Consider the following 25,875-nt stretch of genomic DNA (forward strand, 5'->3'; position numbering starts at 1 on the left):
ATATAAGTGAAAAATTCAGATCAATATTGCAATTACATATAAAAGGATTCTGTATATTCCTAAAGCAGATACATTATAATTTAAAAAAGAGGATGATGAAGGCATAGTAATTTCACAGTAAACATCTAATATTCTAAAAAAGGCACGTTAAATTGTCGAGAATTACAGCTGAAATGTATTCATTCCTTTTGAAAGGGCAGGAAAGGTTTTTTTAAATTTGTACCTGAAAGGTTAATCTTTATTAATAAGAGAAACTGATCCTCCTCTCTCACCTTGCAGACACCAATATATTCAGTATTTTAATACCTTTGATTTTTCTTTTATATGAATAATGCATGATTCATTCCTGCTTCACAATATAACTTAGCATTACATTGATTGAATACAAATGAAGCATTTTCTTAACCAGTGCAAAACTTTAATGTACATTTAATTTATTAAACCATTTAAGAGTTAAATTTAAAAAAAAAATTCCTAATGGCAACATTGTTTTCTCCACCTAAATCAAAAACATGGTTAAATGTTAAACATATATACTGTATATATACATGTTTGGGAACTACCCCAATGGCTAGGAATGCAGCACTGAACCAAACATTGCAAGAAGATTTTAAGCTCTTGACACCTAAGTCTCTGTTGAGCTAATTTTGGAGCTCCCAAATTGGTCACCCTCTACCTATAGATGGCGAAACACTGGAGAGAGAGTTTCTGGTTCTGATCACTGCTCAGTGGCTGTACCACACATTCCTCACCCCCATCACCAAGTGGTTGTGTGGACATTGTGGATTGTTTGACTCATTCGCTCCACAGTTAAATAATCTGCTGGCACCCCCCAGGTTCCAACCTGAAAAAATGGTTGGCATTGAAAAGGTGCAGGAGGGCTGCTGGCACCCAGGAAACTAAACCCCCGAGTGACTTGGTGTGATGAGTGGAGAAAATGGGAGGTGAAGTTTAAAAAATGATCTTTGGGATGCTTTGAATTTACAGTAAATTCCTGATAACTCGACCCTGGCTTAACTTGTCATGACTAAAGTCACTCTGCTGTCAACATCCCTACTGTTACCCATAAGAAATGCCAATGTTTACTCTGACCAGAGAGATGTTTTAACGTAGAGAGTGCATGCTTAAGCTGTAAAAACAACAAATGAGTTTTATTAAAAAATTAACATGCCTTTTGTATCTAAGACAATTCAAACTAACAGACTATAGGGGAGGGAATGAGTAATAGAGAAGCTATCGCAATAGTTTCTCTTTAATGTCGAAGGTTATAAGAATGAATATGACGTTCACAAAACCAACAGACTGCACATCAACATAGCATCTAATCTGTAAAGAAACTGAGGCATGATAACATCCTTAAATTTTTTTAATGAAACATGATTTTTTTTTAAAGTGCATTGGGAACAGCCAGAAAATAGTTTTGTGCATTTATACTACATTATTTATTAAATTAAAACTGGACTGAATAATAAGCAGATTCTGAACTAAATTATGTTTCCAGTTACTTTAATTGCACAGAGAGATTTTGTTTAAAAATCACCAAGCAGCTGAACATAATAATTATATTTGTCTTTTATTTCTCATACAGCAGGCTGTGAGAATAATTTCGAGTAGCACTATCATCGTATAACCTGGGTTTCATAGCACCTCTTCATTTATTAGGCGTGATCAATAATACAAGCTCTCTACTATATTAACTGTGCTCCACCAATTTTAGGGTGCTGGTTATTATGCATTGTCACTACAGATGCATTATTTTATGCTGTTGAAAATACGATAGAATTCCACAAAAAAGTAATCTACATTGTACCACGCTGAACAGAATTTTAATTAGGAACCTTTGGCTTATGCATGTAGCCCATCTGACAGTGTTTTAGGTTGTCTGAATACAAAGAGTTATCCTTTCATGCTGCACTTTCGCTTAATACAGTGGCATCCATAATTTACTCTGGTGGCAGAATTTCATTGTGAAGCTGTTCAGAGATACCACCTGAAAAATCTTCTGCAGTGAATGTAATCCTGTGCAGAACTATTGCAGTCACCTTTACAACTAAATAAGCTGGCCAATTTTGTTCTGCTGAAGAGGTATCCTGAAATGTCAAGTAATATGTTCAATGCGTTGATAAAATACTATCCTTGCAAATATTCACTGTATGCTAAATCTATGTGCAAACATCATATAGAACCCCTGAGAATCCTCTTGAACAGATAAAAAAAGTTTCACTTTCGATAGCAAAATCATTTCTTTTAATTGATACTACACATGTGAGTAACTGAGTTTTATGTGCATGAAAAAGTCATTTCTGGAAAGTCACTTGGGGTCACGAGTACCAGGATTATTTTAAATGTATTGATATATATTGCTTCTGCTCCAAAATCAGATTAAAGTATGGTATTAACTCAGACAAATGAACTGTAAGCTCCAGGCTTGTCGTTCATGTGAACAAGTGACTGTTCGTGGTGAAAAACTGTACCAATCTTCATTCAATAGATCCCATGTAGTAACCTCAAAGGTGTGTCAAATCTTGTTACCCAACAGTCAGATAAAGCTGATTACCACTTTATTACATGTCATAAGGTATGCTGGTAATTTTAATCCAGTTGCCTCTCATGCTTTCAAATTCATTTTTCAATAAGTATTTTGATTGTAATGTATTAAAATGTGTTACGTGCAGTCCTGTAGCTCAGTGGTTAGAGCACTTGACTCGCAAGCGAGAGACCTGAGTTCAATCCTCAGCAGGGAAAAATGTTGGGCAAGTATTCTTACTCCAGACACCTCTGCTTACCTAGCAGTAAGTGGAAACCCGCGTTTCGCCCACAAAATATACAGTCAATTCACTTCTCAAAGATGTGACAAGGCGCTGTATCAAATGCAAGGATTATTATTATTATTGTTACACAGTGCAGCGCTGTTGTAACACTACAACTGATATCCATAAATCCCAACCCAGATTCCATTGAGGCTGGTTTCCCTGCACCCGTGTGTTGGCTGATTTCCATGCTAACGAAAATGGTAGACTTCTGGGTGGTCAAATTGCCACTGATGTCACTTCCACTGGGCTGTGCACATGCAAAGGAGGAAGCCAGGTCATCAATGTCTTGGAAGTCAGCCATTTTAATGTGAGAGCCAACTAGTCTTCAGGAAGCCAACAGGCTGGCTGCGAGCCTGGGGATTGAATGGGGACTGCACTGCAACCATGCTATAACCAAATATAAGGATGTGTGTTGTAAATTACATTGCAAGGTTACAACTCAGGGTGCAGAAGACTTTGCAACATGAACAGTACTCTCCTGAGTGTTGTATATGGGGCCTTAATTTGCTTTGTAACTAACTCCTATATATTTCCATAAAAGGTTAGTGATTGACCCTCTGTTTTTAGATGTTGTTGGTCAAAATCGTATTTATATTGTGACATGATATTTCGTCTCAATAATTAAAAAACACTTATCCATTTTTAAAAGAACAACTGAATTTCAGGAAAAAACAGGAAACATGTTTCATGCTCTGTATAAGGGGACAGTTATTGCTTTTATCGTTTATAGAGCCCTCTTCTTACTCATAATTAAATGAAACTCAAACCTATAACTTACTATTTTTTTTCTCTCCAGAGTTCATATTCCAAGCCATATGACAAAGGGTTCAGAATATATTTTAAAATTCATAATATTTATTTGTTCAGGGTGTAGCAAACATAATTCTACTTTTACTACAATTTGCATAGTTTCTTATGTTCATATATATATATATATATTTAAAAGATATATGATGCAGTTTCCAGCCGTACTGCCAATGCCAAAGATGAGATAGTAGCTAAAAAAGTTTTTTTTAAATTAAAAAGCTGATTCATGGAATAACTATATCAGTCATTGCAAAAGATAATTTGACAGAGATGCTTTGAAGAATACTCTAAGAACAAAAAAATGGACAATTTCTGTTCAACAGAGAATGAATGCAATGTGAATGGAGCAATTATGACCCAGTTTCTACTACTATGGTATCGTTCTCCCTATTTAAAGAGAATACAATATCCTTTCTCTGCTGACAGTTGTCTGCATAACCAATGCTTAACTATTGTTAAGAATGTACTATAATGTAAGATAGAATATTTCCTTGACAATAATGCAGATGCAGAGGGAACACAATGAGCAGGAATTGGCAATTTTATTTTCATGTAAGCCCAGCTAGCTAAAGGCTGATATTGTTTTGAGTGAGTTATTTTATTAAGAATAAAACAAATTGTGTTAAAATGCTCCAGGTTGGGATCTATCTTATGCTGATCACTAAAAATAGCAAATAATAAACAAGAAATGAAAAGATGACTATTTTTAGCAATCCTGTATGCATTGTGTATATAATGTTGCCAATTAGTCTTACATTAATAAAAGATCTAGCAATCGGTTATAGCTGTGATATTGAGTAATTTCTCCCTTTATATTATGAGAATGAACAATATAATTTACAGAGTGAAACGTTATCAAAAAAGTGGCCAATCTAGGAGTACAGAATTACCACAGCTATGACTCCTTTAAAATGCTTTAAGATGCTTTTATCAAAGTGTACCAAATATATATTTATAACACATGGTGTTTTACTGAACCACTTTTGTTAAGGAATTGGGCTAAAAGCTAAAGTGATAGGACTTGGAAACAAAATCATTGTTTACACTAAATGCCTCTATTTCTTGTCAATTGATTAAAGATTTATGTTGCACTCTGATAACATGAGCAAGGCTAATCTAAGTACAAGACAAAAGTGCTGTGTTGGTGATTGCGAACTCTTACTTCACATCTGTGTTAGGCAGAGTTCAACAAAACTATGTTACTGAAATGCTGCAAAAGTCTTATTATTAAACTAATCCACAATTAATCCTCTAAATTTGTTCCTGACCAGCAACAGGATCTAATGGAATTGAAATTTATGGGTTATGCTAACACATGTCATCATACTATTTGTTCAGTCACCATGCCTCAGTTCGTAGCCACGCACTAACAAATTACAGGTTATTTGATTCATACAGTTCAAAGGTCTCACACCACAAAATGACAACACAGGAAAGAACTGTATTAATCTCGCGAACAAGGATTCCTACCTGGATTCTTGTTTAAAACTTCAAGAGAAGAAAATGTTGGCCTCATATTATCCAATTTTGGAGTAGCTGCTGCACAGGTTTAAACATTAAGAAGGAAGGCATAATTTCCAGGTCTGTTTGTTTTTTTCTTTTCGAATTCAACATTGTTTGGAAAAAGCAGAATGTTGGTATCTAGAATCTTATGAAATTAATCTTTAATTTCGGACAAGGTGTGGTAGCCTTTCAAAACACCGATTTAAGTAGCTCAAGTTTTTTATTTACTGAATTATGGGGAGGGTGATAGAAAAATACATATAACAAAAATATGGTAGAAACCTACATCCACGTGGTATTTACCAGAACAAAAGATCCAGTGTTATTTGAGTAGAGGAAAATGTGAGAGCATTCTCCCATACTGCTCAAAGTTAAAATCTGTAAAATTGACCCTTATTGAAGTTCTCCAGAGTGCCATTTTGCTAGGTAATTTCTCTCCACCACCACCCCACCACACATACACACTCTCCTCTTCTCAAGGTACTGCTTCATGCTGGAATACAGTTCCACTGGTTGTCTCTTGATATGCACAGTCCCATTGAACAGTCTGTGTGTGAATCCAGATAATGTACGTCATCAGATTAAGTTCACAGCTCAGCCCAGTGCTGACCTGGCACTTTGTCTACATTTCATACCAGCGATCACTGGACAGTAATCAGGATCAGGAACCCAGATTGATTTTTTTCCCCCCATTCATAAGAAAGGAGTGCTAAGGCCTATATAACTCTACTAGATATGCAATCTAGTATCTTCTGGATCTATATCACATCAGACAGTGGCTCAATCAACTCTCCACCCGAACCCTCCTTTACGTCCAACAAACCAGTGGTGCACATCTTGTTAGCTAAGATAGTGTCTATATTCTTCCTCCGACCCCCTCAAGGCAGAGTATTGACACTGAGCACACAACTCCGGCCTGCAGAGCCTCATCTAAGAAGTCTGTTTAACTGATGTGTCAGCCCCGGCCTCTCTCTGTCACAAGCTTGAAGGAAGGACCGCAGAACACTCCCCAACCATTTCAAGTAATTAGTACATATCACCCGTATTAAATGAAGACAAAGATACAGTACAATGGTACATTTGCTGCAAGGGAGGACTAAACTACAAGTTAAGTATACATGAGTAACCAACACAAGACATCCTAAAACTGACTGTGATGCTAATTATTTCCTCTTGACTTCAGCTTTTGTGCCCACACAGATGCTGAAGTCTTATTAAAAATATCTTACTGAATTTGCTTGATTCAATTTCATGTTCAATTTAACAGTGCTTTCTCCCCTTTCCACGTTCCCCGGTACATCAAAGGGATCGCTCCAATATGATGCCTTGCAATCTGCCCCTGTGTCTGGACAGAAAAGCAAATGGACAACCCTCATCTGCCTGGAAAGAGTTATACCTCACATTATTTAAAATTCTCTATTTGAGAAGACCAGGAATAATATTCCCCGACAGCAATAAAATTTGTTTACCTATAAATTCACAACTTTGGAACAAATGAAACAAGTCAATTGTCTGAGTTACTAGTGCCTTTTCAGATTCCAGTGATCCAGTGAAGACTGACATTTAAAGAGATACTTATTCTGTTGAAGAAAATGCCCTATTTTCATGTCTGAGCCTTCATTAGCTTTCATTGCAAGTCTAAATCGAAGGATCATTTATAGCTAAACATATTTGAACTCATGAAAATCATCATTCCATATGGTTATAAATACAATTTTACGTAAGCAGATCTTCGTAGTTTTGACACCAGAGCTTTTGAATATGAATTAACATTTTCAAACTCAAACTGAATGAATCTTGGATACAGCAATGTTTTGGTAACATTTTGGAAATGACTTCCAGCTTACAGAAAGTGCCACCACTTGCTACTCTACGAAAGAGCAAAATGAATACAAATTCTACAGGGAACAGGTGCCACAAGCCATTAGAGCACTGAGTTTTCACTTGGTTTGACTCTATCCCATGGCTTCAGTTTCTCCTGTGTCCGCCACCTGTAACCTGCCTTCATGAAATGGATTTATTTCAGTGGGTTCTGTCCGACAGCACAAAATGCACTATGATTTGGCACAAATTTGTACGAAGCTGTAAATTTCACCAACAAGGACCACGAAGATAATTACTAGGAGAGTTGGCCAGGTTGTCCTACATGCTCTCTTACAGATTTAGGGTTAACATGTGCTATTAGACTGGTATAGAAACCACTTCACATCTCCCTCTAGTACCTTTTGAAACTGACATTAGGTGGAAAGAATAGAAAAAAACTTTTTTGTCAAAGCAAAAACATCTCTCACTTCAATCAAAAAAGTATCTGAAACCAACGGTTTAAATAAAGTAAGTTTGGGTGTGTGCTCATTTTCTTGGTCCTCTATAACAAACATCATGGCATTTTGTTGGTCCTCGGTGGGATCGTGATGGGAACAAATCTCAAAAGTTGCGAGTGTTAAAGTTTATTTATTAATAAAAGAACACAAGGGGTGCATGAGATGAATCCGAGCATTCAGTGTCAATCCAAGGTCTATTCTACGCAAGGAGTATCTGCAGGGAAGCTTCATCTGTGACTGTGTAATCTATCACAGTTTTTAAACCTTGTGATCTTTTCCTTACATGTTTACAAGAGAAAATTTCATTCTAAACAAGCAATACAAAGATTGAAGATCACTACTCTTATCAATCGGTGTGTGACAGATCCCCATGCTGTAACCTGAGTTCTGTTCCCTTCCAGGTAGAAATCAAAATACAGAGTAAATTATCTATCTGCTGAACTAGGATTGTAAGAGGAAAGATTAAACCATCAGAAGGCTCATGGCTTGCTTGCCCCTTGCCTTCTCTGCACAAATCCTCTGGGTCCTTGTGCTCTTAGCTATGATTGTGGTCTATTTCATAGAACATCTGCTCTCAGTACCTTTATCTCCAGCTGCACCCCTTTCCTATGCCAAATGCTGCACACACCATTTTGTCTGCTACACGGATCTGCTTTTACCAACATAGTCAAACAAAACTATTGTGTCGGTGATTCACAGTTTACTCTAAACATTTTTTTTATCAGCTGGGTGTCTGACACACATTTGACACACAGATAAGATTAGTGGCCCTGTCCTCAATAGGTCTTTAAAATCTAGTTGTAGACATTATCCTTTTAAGACGAAGGGAGAAAAGGACTTTAATCTTTGCTTCTGTTCATCTCTTTTCTGAACTCTCATACATCTAAGCAACTTGAAAAAACCTGTGCACTAAGAATCTTCACGCTGTAGAAACAGGCTGGAGACAAATCAAGCTGGTTGCACAAATCACTGACCTTTAAGAGACACATCCTCCAATGCTCTGACAACCATTTGTCAACTGATAGTCTTTAAGGCAATAAGCAAAAAACCTTTGACCTCTCAGTAAGGAACCAGGGATTATTGGAAGAACAATTGAGTAAAAATAAAATACAACCAAATAATTTTGATATTGCATAGAATTACATGGACCATAAAGGACCAAAATGAGCCACTCAGCCCAATAAGTCAATGCTACTGTTTGCCCTCCACATGAGCCTCCGCCCTCCTAATCCCATCTCCCTTTCCCTCTCTATTCCTTTCTCCGCTCACACTGCCAAATTTGGTAAATTTACTGAGCAGCAGGGAATATGATATACTTGCCCACCAAGGTCTGTAAAGTTACTGATGATAGGAAGGGCATCCCTAATATACAAAGAAACTCTGGATGTTTTTTCACAACAAAAGAGGCTTCAAAGACAATTTTAAGTCTAAAAAAGTGTTAAATATACTGGGAAGGTGCCCGGACCTACCTGCATTGAGGACAGCCATTCCTTCCTGGTATTTCCACATAATATGGTGGATGTATCAAGCCACAGATACCCGGGCATAATATGGCATTGCAAAACACTGCTCAACTATAAAATATATTACTTCTGCACTCTGGTGCAATGTGAGTTTATTAGGCCAAGCTCATGCCAATGCTATAAACCTGGATAAAATGGGTTCCAGTGCGTGTTTAAAGTACATTTTATGGAGAGCATGCAGTAAAATACAACAGATGCACCAGAGGAACATGAGTTAAATAAATAAAAGATATTTTGCAGATTTTATTCATGGAAAAGCATTCCAGCAGTCTGTTTTGATCAACTAAACATCTAAAGAATTACAATGTACACATTAGAACTGTAATCCCTTTATCTCCCATGAATTTTTATGGTGCCAGATTGAATTACAGTATGATACCACATGTTTCTAGGTGTCCTGGAATTCTGCAGGTATTACATATGAGAGATCACATCTTTACACAGAAGATGTTTATAAGATGCTAACTGCATAAATTAAATAACTCATTTATGGTGCAAATCTAGAAAAACAGCTAATTTTCCACTGGTGTTTTTTTATTATTGTGAATACGTTTTTTTGCTATGGCAGACTTGTGAGAAATCGCAGTTCTACATTATTTTCTTCCCATTAAGTGCACTGCAGTATTAAACTGAAGAAAACAAAATAAATACCAGTAAATAATTGATATTCCTTAGGTTTCCTTGAAATAAATGAATATGTATTTCAAATCTACACCCAATACCTGAATTCGAAAATATACAGTAGTCTTCTCCAAGCTACTCTGCATTCAGTTCTGGTTCTTAACTATCTATCCAAAATAATTCTAGTGACTCTTTTTTATATTATTATAATATTTCACACCAGATGCGCTAGATATTTCTGAAGATTCCATTTATTAACAAAATATTAGGTTGTAGGATAAAGGAAATATCAACTCTTATTTGTGTAGACAAAGTAATATTCTGCAACCTATCTAGGAAGGCAAGCACTTTCAAAGCACAGCTATTGAACATCCCCACAAGAAATACTGTATTTCTTATGGTCTAGACCAGTAGTATTGTTTCAGAGATCCTACCTTGCTTTGGGATAGCAACTTCTAGAGATGAAACACTTGGCTGTGTCCTATCATGCTTTGGATGAGCTGCACGCATTAGGAGAAATCAGGAATTAATAATCCTAGCTAGAGAAAAATGGTTCACAAAACTGAATGGACAAATACATCGACCATAGACAGCTGTTAATGCAATTGGCCAAAATGCATTTGCGTATCACTCGATTGCAACAGCTTTATAGAGACAAACAAGAGACGTTTCCAGAAATCTGAGAAACTATTTCTGAAAGCCGTCATATATAAACTTAGATACACTAGATAAACATTCAGTAGTGGTGTAATGATTTCCTCCCAAAGATCATTTCCATTTGATTTATTTTATTAGAGAGAACATTAAGTCAGCAGTGAAACCTTAGATCAAATGTAGGTTGGCTTTTCTGTTCCCCTCTATATTTTACCAACCCTGATAATTTTATGTCCCCAATATTTCTTTTGCTGTTTTTGTTTCTGCCAAGAAATGGTTTGTCCTACAAATACTCGGTCACTAGACCTGACAGATATTACCTCTGAAGCTCTTTGAGAAGACTTTGACATTTTAGATGTTATAAAATAATACAATGATTATATATTCTAATAGGAAAAAGGCACGAGAAACCAAACAGAGTGATAATTTGCAAAACAGAGACAAATACTACTACTACTAATAATAATAATTCTTGCATTTGATATAGCGCTTTTCACGTCGGGAGGACGTCCCAAAGCGCTTCACAGAACACACTGTAAAGTGAATTGACTGTATATTTGTGGGCGAACGTGGCAGCCAATTACACACAGCAATGTCCCACAAACAGTCGTAGATTGAAAATGACCAATTTAATTATTGTTTTTGGTTTTTGGAGGGATTATTATTAGGCGTGTGGAGTAAGGAAACTTGCCCAAGGTTTCGCCTTGCCTAATAATCCTTGCATGTGATATGATGCTTTTCACTTTGTGAGGACACCTGAAAGTGCTTCACAGAATTTACTGTAAAGTAACTTTTATCAGTGAATAGAAATATATTTATATATTTTGCAGCTCTGTAGTTATCTATGAAATCACACACCAGTGTTAGTCATTCAACTAGAGACTACAAAACAAGGCAGTTGCACTAAAATCAAGATAACAATGTATTGAGAAAATTGCTCTAACTGAGCCTATTCCCCCCAAAAAGATATATTACAAGGGATTAGAACGTCAAATTCCTTGGGATATGTCACCTAAAGTAAGCTCCATGTGTACACATGACAAAGATAGATGTTGTGGAGTGCTGTAGCTTAGTGGTTAGAGCACTTGCCTCTCAAGCGAGAGGACCTGGGTTTGATTCCCGGGCTGGGCAAAATGTTTGGCAAGCAGTAAGTAGGAATCCGGTTGTTAGTTGATTAGTGGATCGCTTTTCCCAGGGCAATAATCCCTTAAAAACAAAGATAAATTTAAAAAAATAACTTGGTCACTCAATCCACGAATGTTTGTGGGACACTGCTGTGTGCAATTGGCTGCCTCGTTTCGCCCGCAAAATACAGTATCATTTTACTTTACAGTATATTCTGTGAAGCGCTTTGAGGTGCCTCAAAGACATGATAAGGCGCTAAGTCAAATTAAGGATTATTATTAGTATTTTTTCTATCTTGGTTTGGTTTAGTGAAACCATCAAGCATTTTGCTTTCCAAAATATTGTTCTATCAGCAAACAGTGAGTTGCTTAAACCATATATTACAATGACAGAAACAGATAGGGGTGATATTTCTCTGCACATTTACAATATGCTTGAAACTTATTTTACACTTTAAATTCCATCCCCCCATGTAGACTAAAAGCAATGCCGAGCATTGGAAAAGAAGGGAGTGCTACCTCCTGTATGAGTAACTGAATGGAGCAATTGTTGCTTGCAATGGAGACTTCAATTAACTAAAGCATAGACATCCTTGATGTATTTGTCACAAATATTTTTCCGCTGTTATGGAAGTGTTATGGCCTAAATTGAAGAGGTGTGGCTTTAATTCACTTTGTGAGTAGTTAGTCAACCAGAATAGAGGGATTCAGAAATCTATAAGTCAACAATGAATGTAGATCTTACTTTATTTATTTGTTTATTTGTTTGTTTTAAATTTTATTAACTTTGAGACCAGCCAAAAGGATCACAATGGTCTTTTCCAGTGCTGTATATTTCTCTGGTCCCATTTAACTGCTCGCACAAAAACAAATCAATGGGCATCTGTAGTAGATTGCCTCCCTCCCCTGTACAGCTTGTTGCCACTCATACCATCACATAGCCCTGGACCATGACAATTAGAAGCATCTTTCAGTGCAATGAGATCAGAACCACTGCAATACCTGCAGGACCACAGGAGCTAGTTGCAGATATGAATAGCGGGATTTCTATGTCCCCTGCAGCTCTGTGGTTCATCTACACAGCTATTCAGCAGGGCTAGTTCTCAATCAAGCAAATACTAACAGAAAGAGGACTTTCATTTTATATATATTTATATAAATATACACAATAAACACTTCTACCATTCAAACTGCATGAGTGAATAAGAAGATGTTTGTTTAGTACAAATTCTAAGAGTATATTAATTATATCTGTTAATAAAATAAAAGGTCAAAGTTACAACATTAAGGAAAAGTCATGATATGCTTCATATGTTTTTGGGAATCCAGTTGTGGATCCAAGACCAGTATTTGTAATATACAAGGATTAAGGCAGGAGAATTGGGCTAAAGAATACAAAGCTATTCAATAAATCATCAGTGAAAGATCTTGGAACTCAAACAAATGAAATTCTTTACCATAAAACTGCCTTAGTTTGAGTAATTTAAGGGCCCAAATTTCACATGGTCAGAGACTTAAGAGCATCATCTTAAAATTTCAGATTGTACAGAATTTTGGAACATTCTTAAATTTGCAAGTCGGATTTTCACAGTTCTGATCTCATGTGTCAAAACAGCAGAAAAAAGTCCCAGAAGGCTTGAACCCAAAACCATCCGATTTAAAGGTAAGGGTAGTACCACTGTGCCGCATTGATATAGAGTAGTCTTAAGGCTAAGACCATGAGAAATTTCCAGTCTTGAGACGTTTAAGACAAATAACCTTTACAGAAATTGGCTTCGTCTGAGATATTTGTGTTGTGCTTTTTTCCAATTTGTAGGCATGAATACATTAAATTAAAGCTTACGTTGCGAGCTACTATTTTTCTGCAATCTACATCCAGAAACGTTAGGTGATGAAATGACAACCTGCCAACTGATGTTTGCACATTAAATCCAGGGCTTTTCTTAGTATAATTACTTTCAAGGTGGTAGAACTCAGCAGATCAAATGCTAATTAAGTGAAACCAGGTCTGTAAAACCTATGATTTGATGTGATGTGGCAGATGGCAGCCTATTATTATGTGACTTGGCTGCACTACGAACGGATGAGAATCTGAAAGGCAAAATTGCGTAATACAGTACCTGACTTAATCTCTGTTATTATTAAGCATGACTGAATCTAGTAACAATCTAGTAAGTAATTAAGGATGTGATGGATGGTTGTGCAAGGCATTAAAAGTTGTTTATTTTTAGCCACATTTGCGTCAGTTAATGAAGGTGCCCATTGCTACAGGTTTAAAGCGGTTTTGCAGATTCTCTTGACCATTTTCATCTCGGTTTCATCTCAGGTTGCTGATGAGGGCTCTGCTTGTGCAATTATAATAAAATGAGAATGGGGCAATGAATGAATGGTGGAATCCCCACCTACCTATGAAATATTTCAGTGTGACAGGTGGCGTGAAAACACTTTCCTGATCTGTTGTTTCAGTTGATTCAGCAATATGGTTCGAATTCTGCAGCAAAAATCTATGCGGCACACTGAATGGAGTAGTTACTTGTAGTAACACTGCTGAGAAACTCTACTAATCCACGGGAGGCGCATTTTCATACAGAGCAATCAGTCATTTTAACTACTGCACCTTCAAAATTATATCTGTTTCCTCAGCTGACTGAATCCAGAGCTAATTGTATCCTCCAACAATATGTATTGATTTTCCTTCAGCCCTTTCTTTAATTCTTTAAATAGAAAGAGACACAGAGAGATTACCCAGGAAGGTCTGCTTCCATCAGTCAAAGAATCCTATTGCGTGTTGTGCTGTTCCCTCAGTTACAGCCCAAAACAGCAAGCAGTGTCCAAGGATAGATCCGGAGACAGTACAGTGAGCAACGGTTGAAGTCTGTTGTAACCCAGGATCTGATACACAATTTCTAATTAGATGTAATGTAACCAAAGCTGCAGACCTTCAATATTGCTGGGAGCAATGTTAATAAAAGACCATTTTTAAATTTCAGTTCAAATTCGTACTTTATAGCGGGATCGAACATGCAGTGAATCATACTAGGAATCACCAGTAGAGAATCCTGCTGTGAGAGAAAATACATGATACTGAACTCGGCTCTGACATGATTTACGTCCAATTACTGGAGTTCTTGCAAGTCAATGTATGCACTTCTGGTTATCAACAAGATCCTCTCACTCATTTTCAAATCCCTTCATGCCCTCACACCTCCTTACCTATCCGATCTGCTTAACTTCACTGCACCACCCGCTGCCTCTGCTCTGCTTGCTCCTACCTCCTGTTTGTCACTCATCCCCTCCGCTCCCGGTGGCAATGCCTTCAGACAAAACTCTAGAACTCTCTCCATCTATCCCTCCGCCCTGCCCCCTCTCTCGGCACTTTGAAATCCCACCCAAAGACTTTCCTTTTTGTTTGTGCTTATGGTCACCTTCCACCTCCTTCTCCCCTGGCTCGCTGTCAGACTCCGCCTCTGTGAAGGGCTCTGGGATGCTGCCCCGTGTAAAGAGCGCTATATAAATGCAAGTGGTTGTTAAAGAGTTGATAGTTATGACTTAGAGTCATAATAAACCACTCCTACTACAAATGACTGTATGTTAGTCCCCAATATGTGTGTATATTTAATTTGCTTCATGTTTTGTACAGACATCAGAATTCAAGATAATTTGAAGAAATATAATAACTCATTCTTCTAACTCATTTGCAGTGGATAAGATTTGGCTCAAATCTTACCAACTCAAGACTGATCAAATGCAATCAAAGTGATGGTGACACCTTACTGAAACACCAGAAATGTGAGAGCAGAGAGGCGGACTTCTCCACTGTCAAACTTGTCAATACCAATATCTGTTTGAGATGAATCAACCATGCAAATAGCACTCAAAGTGAGCCAGACAGGCAACAAAATAAAGCCATAAATCTATCAGTGACAGAAAAGTGCTTTCGTATAGTGCCTTTCACGTAAAAGAATGTTTCAAAGTACTTAAAGTAGTGGTTGACACCGAGCAAGAATTTAGAGTTGACTAAAGGCATGACTAGAGGGTTAAGCCTTTTGGTGTTTTTTAAAGGAGAGTCGTAGTGAGATGAAATAATTTTAGAATAGGATTGCAGAGGTCAGTTGCTGAAGGCTTGCTATATAGAATATCTTGCTATTGCTTTTTAAATGACCAAATGTTCTTGTAGTAGTTGAATAGCAGTATTCACCCAATGTAAAGCTCTTCTAAGGCCTGACATTTCTCCCATGACTATTTTGTCTTTAAATTTAAGATTCAGCAAAATTGTGAAAAAAATCTTGCATTTAGCATTTTAGGAAGATTCAGTTTTTCTATCTGATACGATATAGAATAGAGCAGTGGTGGCTAACCCATAGCCTGCTGGACATCAAGAAATGCCCCCCACCCCCAGCCCCCGAACATTTGCAATAGTCCAGTTAAGTCCATGTTCAATCGGTAGTGTGTTTCCAGGTTTTTCTTGAATGAATATTTCTTGATTTATGGCATAAAATTTATTTTGTTGGCCAACCAAAATGGTTACTTTTGACATGTGATGCCATCCATACATCTCCAGATCAAATGTCGCAACCTGGCTTATTTTCATTTCACCTATACAATATTTTCTCTCACATCTAGCTCTCCTACTACATAAGGGCAAGAGAAGTAAAGAACAAAATACAATAAAATTGGCACATAGTATAGTTCGTAGCAGAGAGCTAGAGCTATCTAAAAATGGAAACTGAGTGTAAGAAGTGTTCATTCCATATGAAGGACCCTCTGCACTTAGGTGATGTGACAAATTGACAAAGAAATCTTTAGTGCAGTAGGAGATATATGCCATCTTATTGCCCTTTTCCTTTCCAATGGACAGCATCCAATCTTTGACTCCACATCCAGCTAAAAGCTAACATCAATGTGACACCCATCAGTGAGCTGCTCCATTGGAAATTCAACAGATTGGAACTGGGTCAGTACTGCATATGGATTGAGAGCTGTCTGAGGCGGCACAATTCAGTTCTGCTTGAGTTCTGTTATATCCGCGGCCAATATTATACTCTTATCGGCTTGGATGCCTCAAAATCAGATTCACCATCTGTCTGGTTGTCAATCTGAGGAACTTCCAGTGAAGCCAATCAATGGGTCGTGTCACTGATGTTAGTGGAATGGCTCTCATCTCTCAGCTCTAAAATGGAAGGACTCTTTACGAAACAGAAAACAACTTTATTTGCAAATATAGCAGCTCCTGCCATTTACATTTTGCTTGGGGGTAAGATTGTACTCTATAACAGAGACATAGTTCATAATACTCCTCTTGTCAAGTATCGTTCATCGTTCCAAAGTCTAGTAATTCTGAACATTGTTTAACTTATTACCTTTATCCTTTTGTCTTATATGGCATGAATTAAAAAAATGATGATTTCACTGCTGACTTTTCAAAATTATTTTGGTACCCATTATATGTAACATGCCAAATGCTAACCATCTTAATCATTTTCGTGAATCACCAGGTTTTGTAAATGGGTGTTTGGTTGGAGTCAATTCGGACTCATCTTAAAGTATCATCCAAATGTGTGCAACAGGTTTTACTGTGCCGGAAGAATTTTGTTCTCTAGCAGTTGAACTTAGTTTTGAAATAAAATGGGTGGAAAGGAAAACCTTTATTTTGCTCTTAACAGCAGTCAGAGATTAAATAGGAAATCATTGCAGCCATTTAATCACTGCGCATTGCTTTGTGATTAAAAAAACACTTTAAAAACACACATTTTAAGGAGCCATCAATTGCACAAAATTAAAAAGTAATGAATAATTCTGACCATTGAGCGCCTGTGGTATATCAATCCAAGCATCAGTATTGTCCTACAAAATGCACACCTTACTTACAGTCAAGTCAGTATGTTTATGTATTATTTAATAAAGACAATGGGGGACTGACTAGCCTTGCAAGTTGACAGCAAAACATCTGCTAACGGATGTTGGCTTTTAATGTGGCAGATGGTTTGGAATGGCATGGTCAGCATGCGAAGGGCTGGATAAATAGGAAGAGAATTCATGCAAAATACAAGAAACAGAAAGTGCACCGATTCAGGCAGAAACATTTACTTAACCCATCTTCCATTTCTGTATTTAGGATACTGTGTCAGCATTTTGGCAAAGTTACTGTAGGTATGGTTGCATTGAAATAGTGGAAAGTTAACAGTTTTCCAAAATGTCACTTACCCATTCTCATAAAATATTCTCGCCAAGCATGTTCTCAGCCTAGCCTTTTCCTTTCCGTCAAGATGCATGTCAAATACATTATGACAGCCTGTCTACTGTGATGCACAACAATTTTTTTTCAAGATGCTAATTGCTAACTTTGTTCATATTCTCCACTCTGTTTCAACCTACAGTCTGCAGTTAGTAAAAGCTGAACAAAATACATGGACACTCATATTAAATGATTTACCCCACACAGAAATGGACAAAGGGCAAGTAGATTTTAAGAAGATCCGAAGTAGATCTTAAGTAGATCTTCTTAGAGGAGAATGTACTTACGCCGACTGCTGATGGTATTAGGAAAGCCTGAAAGAAAGTTAAAAAAAAATCAATTACTTTACAGCTCACAGAAAGACCAGAACATGATTTAGTACGTCAATCCCTTGGGGCTCCCATGACAGCTCAGTTGGAAAAGCAGACCATGAAAGTACCAAGCTTCATTGTCTGTCTATCCTGAGACACTTAGCTGGTATCTGCTAGAGTGCTGGTAGGAGTGATAAAATGTAACTCAACCCCTTTGGCTAGGGATCGGAAAAATTAGCTGCTTTTGGTCAATATACAGCAACCCCTGCTGGAAAGTGCACATGTCAGGTGAGGCAGGAATAGCTCAAGTGTGAAACATCTCCACACACGCACAAACTTCAATTGCCTGCCATTTGCTGCGCATAACTGGCTGCCAAATTTTGGCCACAAAACACACGGTCAATCCACTTTTCAGTATATCCTGTGACGTGCTTTGAGATGTCTTGACAACATGATAAGGTGCTGTATCAAATGCAAGGATTATAATTATTAAAGCTCAGTATCCAGGTGAGGGAATGGTCACATACTGGAGGGTAGCCAGTGTCCCTCAAATCACACTATAGCATATTGTTTTCAGGAGAGAGAGAGTGTTTCTTTTAAAAAAATGAACTTAATATGCTGAAATACAGTACAATAGGCAAAACTCCTGATTGGTGAACAAACAATCTAAAAGGCACAATAGAGACAACTTTCAGTACAACTCAGAGGCATTCACTGTTCTGCAAACTGGGAATCAAGAGAATCACAAAGGGCAAAAGGATGTTGATGAAAAGGAATTCTACAATATGCAAACCCATAGCTTAATGGAAGCACTGAAGTTACACATACAGTTCACTCTTATCTAGATTTCTGCACCAAGAGCTATGCCATCTGCCACCTAGCAGCTCCTCGTGAATAAAATCCACGTGAAATAAAAAAACTTGCATTTTTATAGGGTTTTACTACGTTGAAATGTCTCGAAGTGCTTTGGAAGTAATTGCTGTCAAGTGAGTTGACCTGTTTTGTATGTGCATTTGGAAACAACTTGCGCTGTCTAAATCTCACAAATGGCCATGAAGGTCAATGATCCATGAGTCGGCAAATATATTGGATGGGACATTGGGAGCAAATCCCTTTCTTTTTAAATAGTGTCTCTAATCTTCTAACATCCAAAACAGGTTCATCTGGAAGTTAAAATCTCAGACAATGCAACACGTCCTTCAGTGGAATGTCATTTTGGACTATACATTGAAGTCTTCAACCTTCTAATCCAGAGGTGAAAGTGCAACAAACTGAGCCAAGCTAACGCTTACTAATACCATATTTGCCACCCAACCATTTTCACTGTGCAACAAACAACAGTGAATATTATACCATTAGCAAGAATTCAATACCTTGTCGGAAACTTTCAAAGGAATAATTCTTCAGTCTTTTACTACCAATATGTATTTTTCTGCATGAATTTTATATTATGGAAAATAACTGAGAGCAGCATGGGTCAAGGTCACAAATATCAAAATTTATTAACATTGTATTGGTCCAACAGTATATAACTTAGTAATTTTTATTTCATAAGCATTTTGTCACTGTGCACAACACAACAGAAATCTTGGCCCACAGAATACAGTATTATGAAATGCATTTAGTCATAATATTGATTATTCACCACATTGATTTTTTTCTGTCCTACTTCAGTTCCCAGGCTGAATAATTAAGAGAATAGCGCTTAGTTTATGATCCGAGTGCAATATATATTTAAACGTTCTGATCATGTTACCATTTATGTTGGGTGATAGAATTAAGTTAGACACGCTGCAGATCACTCACCCTGCAGCTACAATGCACCAGCTTCCACCGACACACCCGACTTTTGAGAAAGATATGAACAGTAATCCCTGGCAGGACTGGTGAGTCACATCACTTTGGAGTGGAGCAGGCCAGTGTTTTGTGTTCTTCTCCTCAAACACAAGGCACTGTGTGCTGCAAAGCGACCGCCAGTGAGGCCTTTTCTTTCAGTGATTTAGAAGCACTGATGTGCTGAACTGAACTGAAGGTGGCACAGCAGGCTGCCAGAAAAAAACTGTGTTGCAAAAGCTGGCTTCACACCAGCTGCAGTAAGAAAACTAAATAGGTCAATCCTTTGATGGTGACCTGGCATACACTGATACCGGCCCACGCCAGCAGTTATACCTGCCCTTTTTTGCCACTGATTGTTTGATGCAGCACTTGTGGCAAACATTCAGCACATCTGTATCATAACTCCAGAAGAGGTGAAAATGACAATGTGAAATCAAAAGACTGGCTACATTTTAATATTACGTGAAAAATCCTGACATGAGCTGCTGATAAGTGTTGCATTTTGAGAATATCAAAACCATAGCTCACAAGATAGTTCCATTGATTATACAAGATATTGACACTGAGATGTCAAGTTAAAACAAGAAGTTGTCCTTCATTGAATATTATTGCCCAGCCTAGTAAAATTACACCCTCTATATGTAACCCTTCGGCACATTCAATGTTTCAGAAATTCAAAAAAACGCACAAATGCTGTTAAGACATCAGCAAGAATGACCGCAAATGAGATTTCATTGTCTGGAGAAAAGCAACTTGCGTTCTGTTAAGTGCAGACAAATGCAGGGAAAATCCAGGGCGCTGCATTGAAGAAAGATGGTCCATTCTGTTCATTGGCATTTCCATTGACAGGTTCTAAGGCTATTGCTCAGGGAATGTGGGTGATCAGTTGGGGCGGTCATTCGACAAAATAATTCAAGGTCACCTTCGGATGCTGAGGTGAACGAACATTGGTTTTAAAATTAAAACAGCCCCATTTCGAAGTGTATTCAAACAACTTGTATTAAATGGAAATCAGAACCACAAACAGCAGAAAAGCAGAAAAAAATAGTTGAAGAAAATCTTACTCTTGCTGTTGGGTTAACAAAAATATGTAATTATATATATATTATAAATGAGTGCACTCTGGGATCTGACTGAATTGAGGACAGGATGAAGGTATTCTCTTCTTGTCAGTGATAGGGGATCGATGAGAAATGAGTTGCTAAAGGGAAATAGACTCGTACAAACCGCACCTCAGCTTGGAGAAACTGCCACGATGACTAAAAGAAGCTACACGGGTGCTGGACTCCCCAATGCTGCCATCCATTGCCTCAGAAACAAAAATCTTTAAATCCACCCAAAATTTTTAAAATCTGAAAAACTCGATGAATGGCATATTATTACTTCAGTAAATCAAGGATTAGTACCCTTGCTTACAACTGCAATCTCTGCAGAGGTATTAAATACCAGTATGATATATTTCAACACTCCTGCCTAATCTGTCTGTGAGACAGAGTAAGCTAGGCTGGGATACTGCCAATAATAGTGGTGATAGAGGCAACCAAAGTCAACACTGGAGGCGCAGAGTGGCAGCAATGTCATAATGAAATATGCATTTAACATGGCAAGAAGTTAAATCGTACGCGACAAGCTGAGGAGGAAGTGAGGGCTAAAGATTTTTTGTCTTGTTTTACGTGTCTTTATTAAGTGATAAATTCTGTGCTGTACAGATGCTGAGTTTGCATTTAACCATTTATCCCAAAAGCTTTCATGCCAGACTGAGTACTTCTATAATGGACTTCAAGTCTTTAAAGCAAAACATTTGCAAAATAAAGGGAAAATGCCATTCTCTTCTTGTCAATGATAGTGGTCTGATGAAACATGAATTGCTAGAGGGCAATAGATTATTACAAACTACAGCTCAACTTGAAAAAACTGGCACAATAACTAAAAGAAGCCGCACAGGTGTTGAACTTCCCAACGCTGCCATCCATTGCCTCAGAAACAAGAATCTAAACATATAAATAAATGACAAATCAAATATGGCTCGAACACCAGTTTTATGCCACCATACCACCCAACTGCAATTCATAGAATGAATACCTGGGTGAAGTCTCACTGCAGAGTAATTTCCGATAATCTAACTGCTCTACAGTACAATATGCCCTGGTGCACAAAAGCAATTTCCTTTGTGAATACATTTGATTTACTTTAAGATCAAGCCACGAAATGTAAGAGAAAGAGTCAACAGTGTGAATAAGGGCCACTATCCAGCCCGAGAGACATTATGTCAACATCAAGTGCATCACATGTTATACAAATACACCACGGAAGTAATGTAGGGACAGGAGGCCATTCATCCTGCAAGCCTGATGGAAATAACATAGGAATAGGCTATTCATCCATCAAGCTTGTTCTGCATGAAGTGGGTCCATCTGTGAATCTGCTAATCAATGCCAATTGATACTAATGAGTGGTTCTGTGTTGTTCGGTTCTGCAATATATTAATCTTTTATTATTGCACACTATTGGTGATCCACTTGACGTGAAAGGCGCTGTATAAAGGTCAATTTGTATTGTATTGTTCATTGTTATTGTGTATGAATTTAATCAATTTAAAAAGAACATATGTCCACAGCTGAAAATTTATTACAGAATAAGGCACCTCTGCAGTAAAAGTAATGTAACATAGAAACAGTGTAAGCAATGATGTTAATATATTCAATTCAATTAACCAATTAGTTCTGAAAATGATTTTGGCTGGGAATAGTCGATTTTTTAACAACTTGCTATGTTATTAGATTTGGTCCTGCAAAAAGAGTAGGGCTGACAATTTTGAGAGTTCAGATTAAAGGTGAACATCAGCAGACCACAAATACATTCTAGGATTGGGTTAATCAATAACTGCAATGCGCAGTGATATATTTCCTGAAATGTCACTCAGTAGATTGACTAAAGGCAAGACAGCTCATGTTGCATGCATTCTGGCAAATTTTCAAACCAGATACATCTGGTCTGTAAGAAAATTCCAATGTAGGAATAAGGCTAGCATAATAGGTCACTTCTAATAGCAATACATCTCTTTTTACAGTGTAATAATATCATGTCTTGCGGGTAATCAATATTATGCAATGATTTAATTTAATGAAGCAAATTTAAGCTAAGTTTTATCAATACTTCACAATGATTTAATTCTGCAAAGTAAACTTAGAAAGCTCTTTTGCGTGCATACGCTCTCATCTTGATGTGTTTGAATGAGCGAAAACAATGTGTGATTTAGGACAGTGCTTATTAATCAATTATAATTCATTCAAATAGACAGAAATGTAATTAACCATGGAATCAGAGGCGTATACAGAGGCTGCATGTAAAGACTTAGTATATTTGATTTGGAGATTCATATCCTGCCCAGCGGAGGACTGGTGACATTGGCAAAATAACCCAACAAACACTGTTATGTAAGTTTGATTTTCAGCTAATTATCTGGACATTTCACCCACAAGCTGGATTTAAAGTTATGTGTCAAGGTTTATTCAGTCTAATGTTAAAATATTACTCTGCAAAATACTGGCCTCATATTAAAACTGTCATTTGAAATATTAGCTTAAAATATCCAAACATTAATTGATCAGATTGGAAGTGTTTCAGATTGTTCAAGTCAAATTAATTATGATGGAGCTATGTTGCATGTATACCTTGCTGTCCAGTTGGACACACTGCCAAGAGTCTGAGCAAGATTCCACTGACATGGTCTACATATGGAATGAATGGCCTTTTCTCACTCCATGTGTTTTTTAGCCTTGGGACTCTGTCCAGATTTGTCTCAAAACCAGTCAATCTTATCTGAATCTCCACTGAGTTTCAATCCACACTGGAGATTAAAGCAATTTATCTGACTACCGAGTAATTGCATCTGATGTGGATTTACAAAACAAAGCAGTTCTGCTCAAAAGAGTGTTGATTCCGTGGATGTATACTGTCAAGCAGCATGTGAGACATTGCAGGGACATTGCTGGAGGTTTTATTTTCCCTCATCACAAGTCTGGCAGCTGGAAACCACAACTTTAGCAGAGCCTATGTGTCACCATTCCTAGTCCAGAGGGGCTAAATCTTGTGGTTCAGGAGCTACAGCATCAGCTGTTAAGAAAGTCCCTAGATGTGTAGGAACATTTTAGAAGCATGCAACTGTGTACAATTACATTTTGCCTGTCTTTAACTTGGCTATTTTTTTTGCCATGGATGCTTTTGGTTGGTGTTATGTTTTGAAGATACAAAGAGTGGATCAAAGGTAATCGAGTTAGCAAAGTAAAATAGCCAGATCTAAAGACCTAAACAGCTTTGGATACCACTACCACCTCTTACTGAATGCTCCCCCTGTTTATTTCTGTACTTTTCAAATCTATCTGTTTCACAACAACAACAACAACAACAAGATTCCATTTATTGAGCGCCTTTCACGTCGGGAGGACGTCCCAAGGCGCTGTACAGTTGGGTCAGGACCCGAGCAGGGGGGAAATGGTCAGGGTGAGGGGAGGGAAGGGAGGGAGCGAGGAGAGGGTAGAGAGTCGAGAGGGGAGCTGAAGGCACGGTCAAAGAGAAAGGTCTTGAGACCGGCCTTGAAGGAGAAAAGGGAGGAGGCAAGGCGAAGGCACTGGGGGATAGAGTTCCAGAGCCTAGGGGCTGAGAGGCTGAAGGCCCGGCCACCGATGGTAGGGCGTTTGGGGCGGGGGATGCGGAGCAGACCGGTGCCAGAGGAACGGAGGGTACGGGCAGGTAGGTAGGGGGATAGTAGGTCGGAGAGGTAGGAGGGAGCAAGGCCGTGAATGGCCTTGTAGGTGAGGATGAGGATCTTGAATTCGATCCTCTGGGGGATGGGGAGCCAGTGGAGGCGAGCGAGGGTGGGAGTGATGTGTTCCCGAAGCCTGGTGAGGGACAGTACACGAGCTGCAGAGTTCTGAATGACCTGCAGCTTGTGGAGGGAGGTGCCGGGAAGGCCGGCGAGGAGAGAGTTTCCATAGTCCAGCCTTGAGGTGATAAAGGCGTGGACCAGAGTTTCAGCAGCGTGAGGGGTGAGGTAGTGCCGTAGTCTGGCGACATTCCAGAGGTGATGGAAGGCGGTGCCAGTTGTGGCATGGATATGAGGGAGAAAGGACAGCTCAGGGTCGAACAGAACCCCGAGGTTCCTGACTGGCTTTGAGAGGTGGAGAGTGCAGCCTTGGATGCTGATGTTGTCAGCGCTTGAGCACTTTAAGCACTTTGCATGTATCTACTAACAGTTATTCATCTCCATCGTACTGTTCGATTCAATAACTTCTCTTACTTTTTAAAATCAATAACAAAGGGGACAATGATATATGTTTCTTTGACTGATAGTGAAAGTTGTTGCTTAAAAGAAATATTGATAAATAACATATGTCCCTTCCCTGGCAAGAATGCAGCAGTCAATTCCCCAAACCACAGTGTTTCTGAAAGTTCTGATATATCTTTTTCCCCAAAGCCTAAACAATGGATGCCTACTTCACATCCCACCCTCAGCACTTAGGCTTTCAGCATATCTGCCTCACCCTCTGGAATTCCATCCCTTCGACTCACCAGGTCCCTCCTCTCCTTTACTGTCCCCCTCAAGACATTCCTCTTTGACAGCATTTATGGCTACATCTACCCCCTCATCCTCACCCTGTCATCCTCACCCAGTCAGCCCCATGCCCAGCTCGGGTAAAAACCATAGACTGCTCAGTGCCTTGGGGTGTCCTCGTGTTGTGAAAGGTTCTATATAAATGTAAACTTTTGTACTGTGTTATAATGTATGGATGAAACATGGATATAAGCAGGCTGGACCTCAGGATTTAACTATTATTTCCCACCTACAGATTTTGATCTTAAGGTTCCTGAGAATCGAGACAGAATAAAATCATTTCAGGATTCTGAAAGCTCAGCCAAACACATGAACACTGCCATGTTTAGCATCAAACACGCATTTGCAGAATGGCACCCAAGGTGGAAAGTAATTTTATTCTCTAAAGGATGGTGTATAATGAATGCCACTGTGCAAAATCTGAAAATAGAACAAAAGTCTGGGTCAATTTGCTTCTGGTGATCCTGGACTACAGAAAAGATAGCAAGTAAGCAGATGATCTTCTGACGGCTA

At 38.2% G+C, this 25,875-nt stretch overlaps 1 protein-coding gene across 3 annotated transcripts in view; it reads right to left on the reverse strand.

Annotated features, from left to right (window-relative positions):
• Nucleotides 1-25,875, reverse strand: part of ntng1a (netrin g1a) — a 125,638-nt gene that overhangs the window by 25,117 nt on the left and 74,646 nt on the right. For 2 of the 3 annotated variants that reach the window (XM_007887294.2, XM_007887293.1), the window contains exon 4: nucleotides 17,889-17,915. In XM_007887294.2, the coding sequence (XP_007885485.1) occupies nucleotides 17,889-17,915 (27 nt within the window). Of the gene's footprint in view, nucleotides 1-17,888; nucleotides 17,916-21,701; nucleotides 21,711-22,728; nucleotides 22,743-25,875 lie in introns of all 3 variants that reach the window. The other variant, XM_007887295.1, reaches the window with a different exon arrangement.

Source organism: Callorhinchus milii, unplaced genomic scaffold, assembly GCF_018977255.1.
Source record: "Callorhinchus milii isolate IMCB2004 unplaced genomic scaffold, IMCB_Cmil_1.0 Scaffold5, whole genome shotgun sequence".
Lineage (NCBI taxonomy): Eukaryota > Metazoa > Chordata > Chondrichthyes > Chimaeriformes > Callorhinchidae > Callorhinchus > Callorhinchus milii.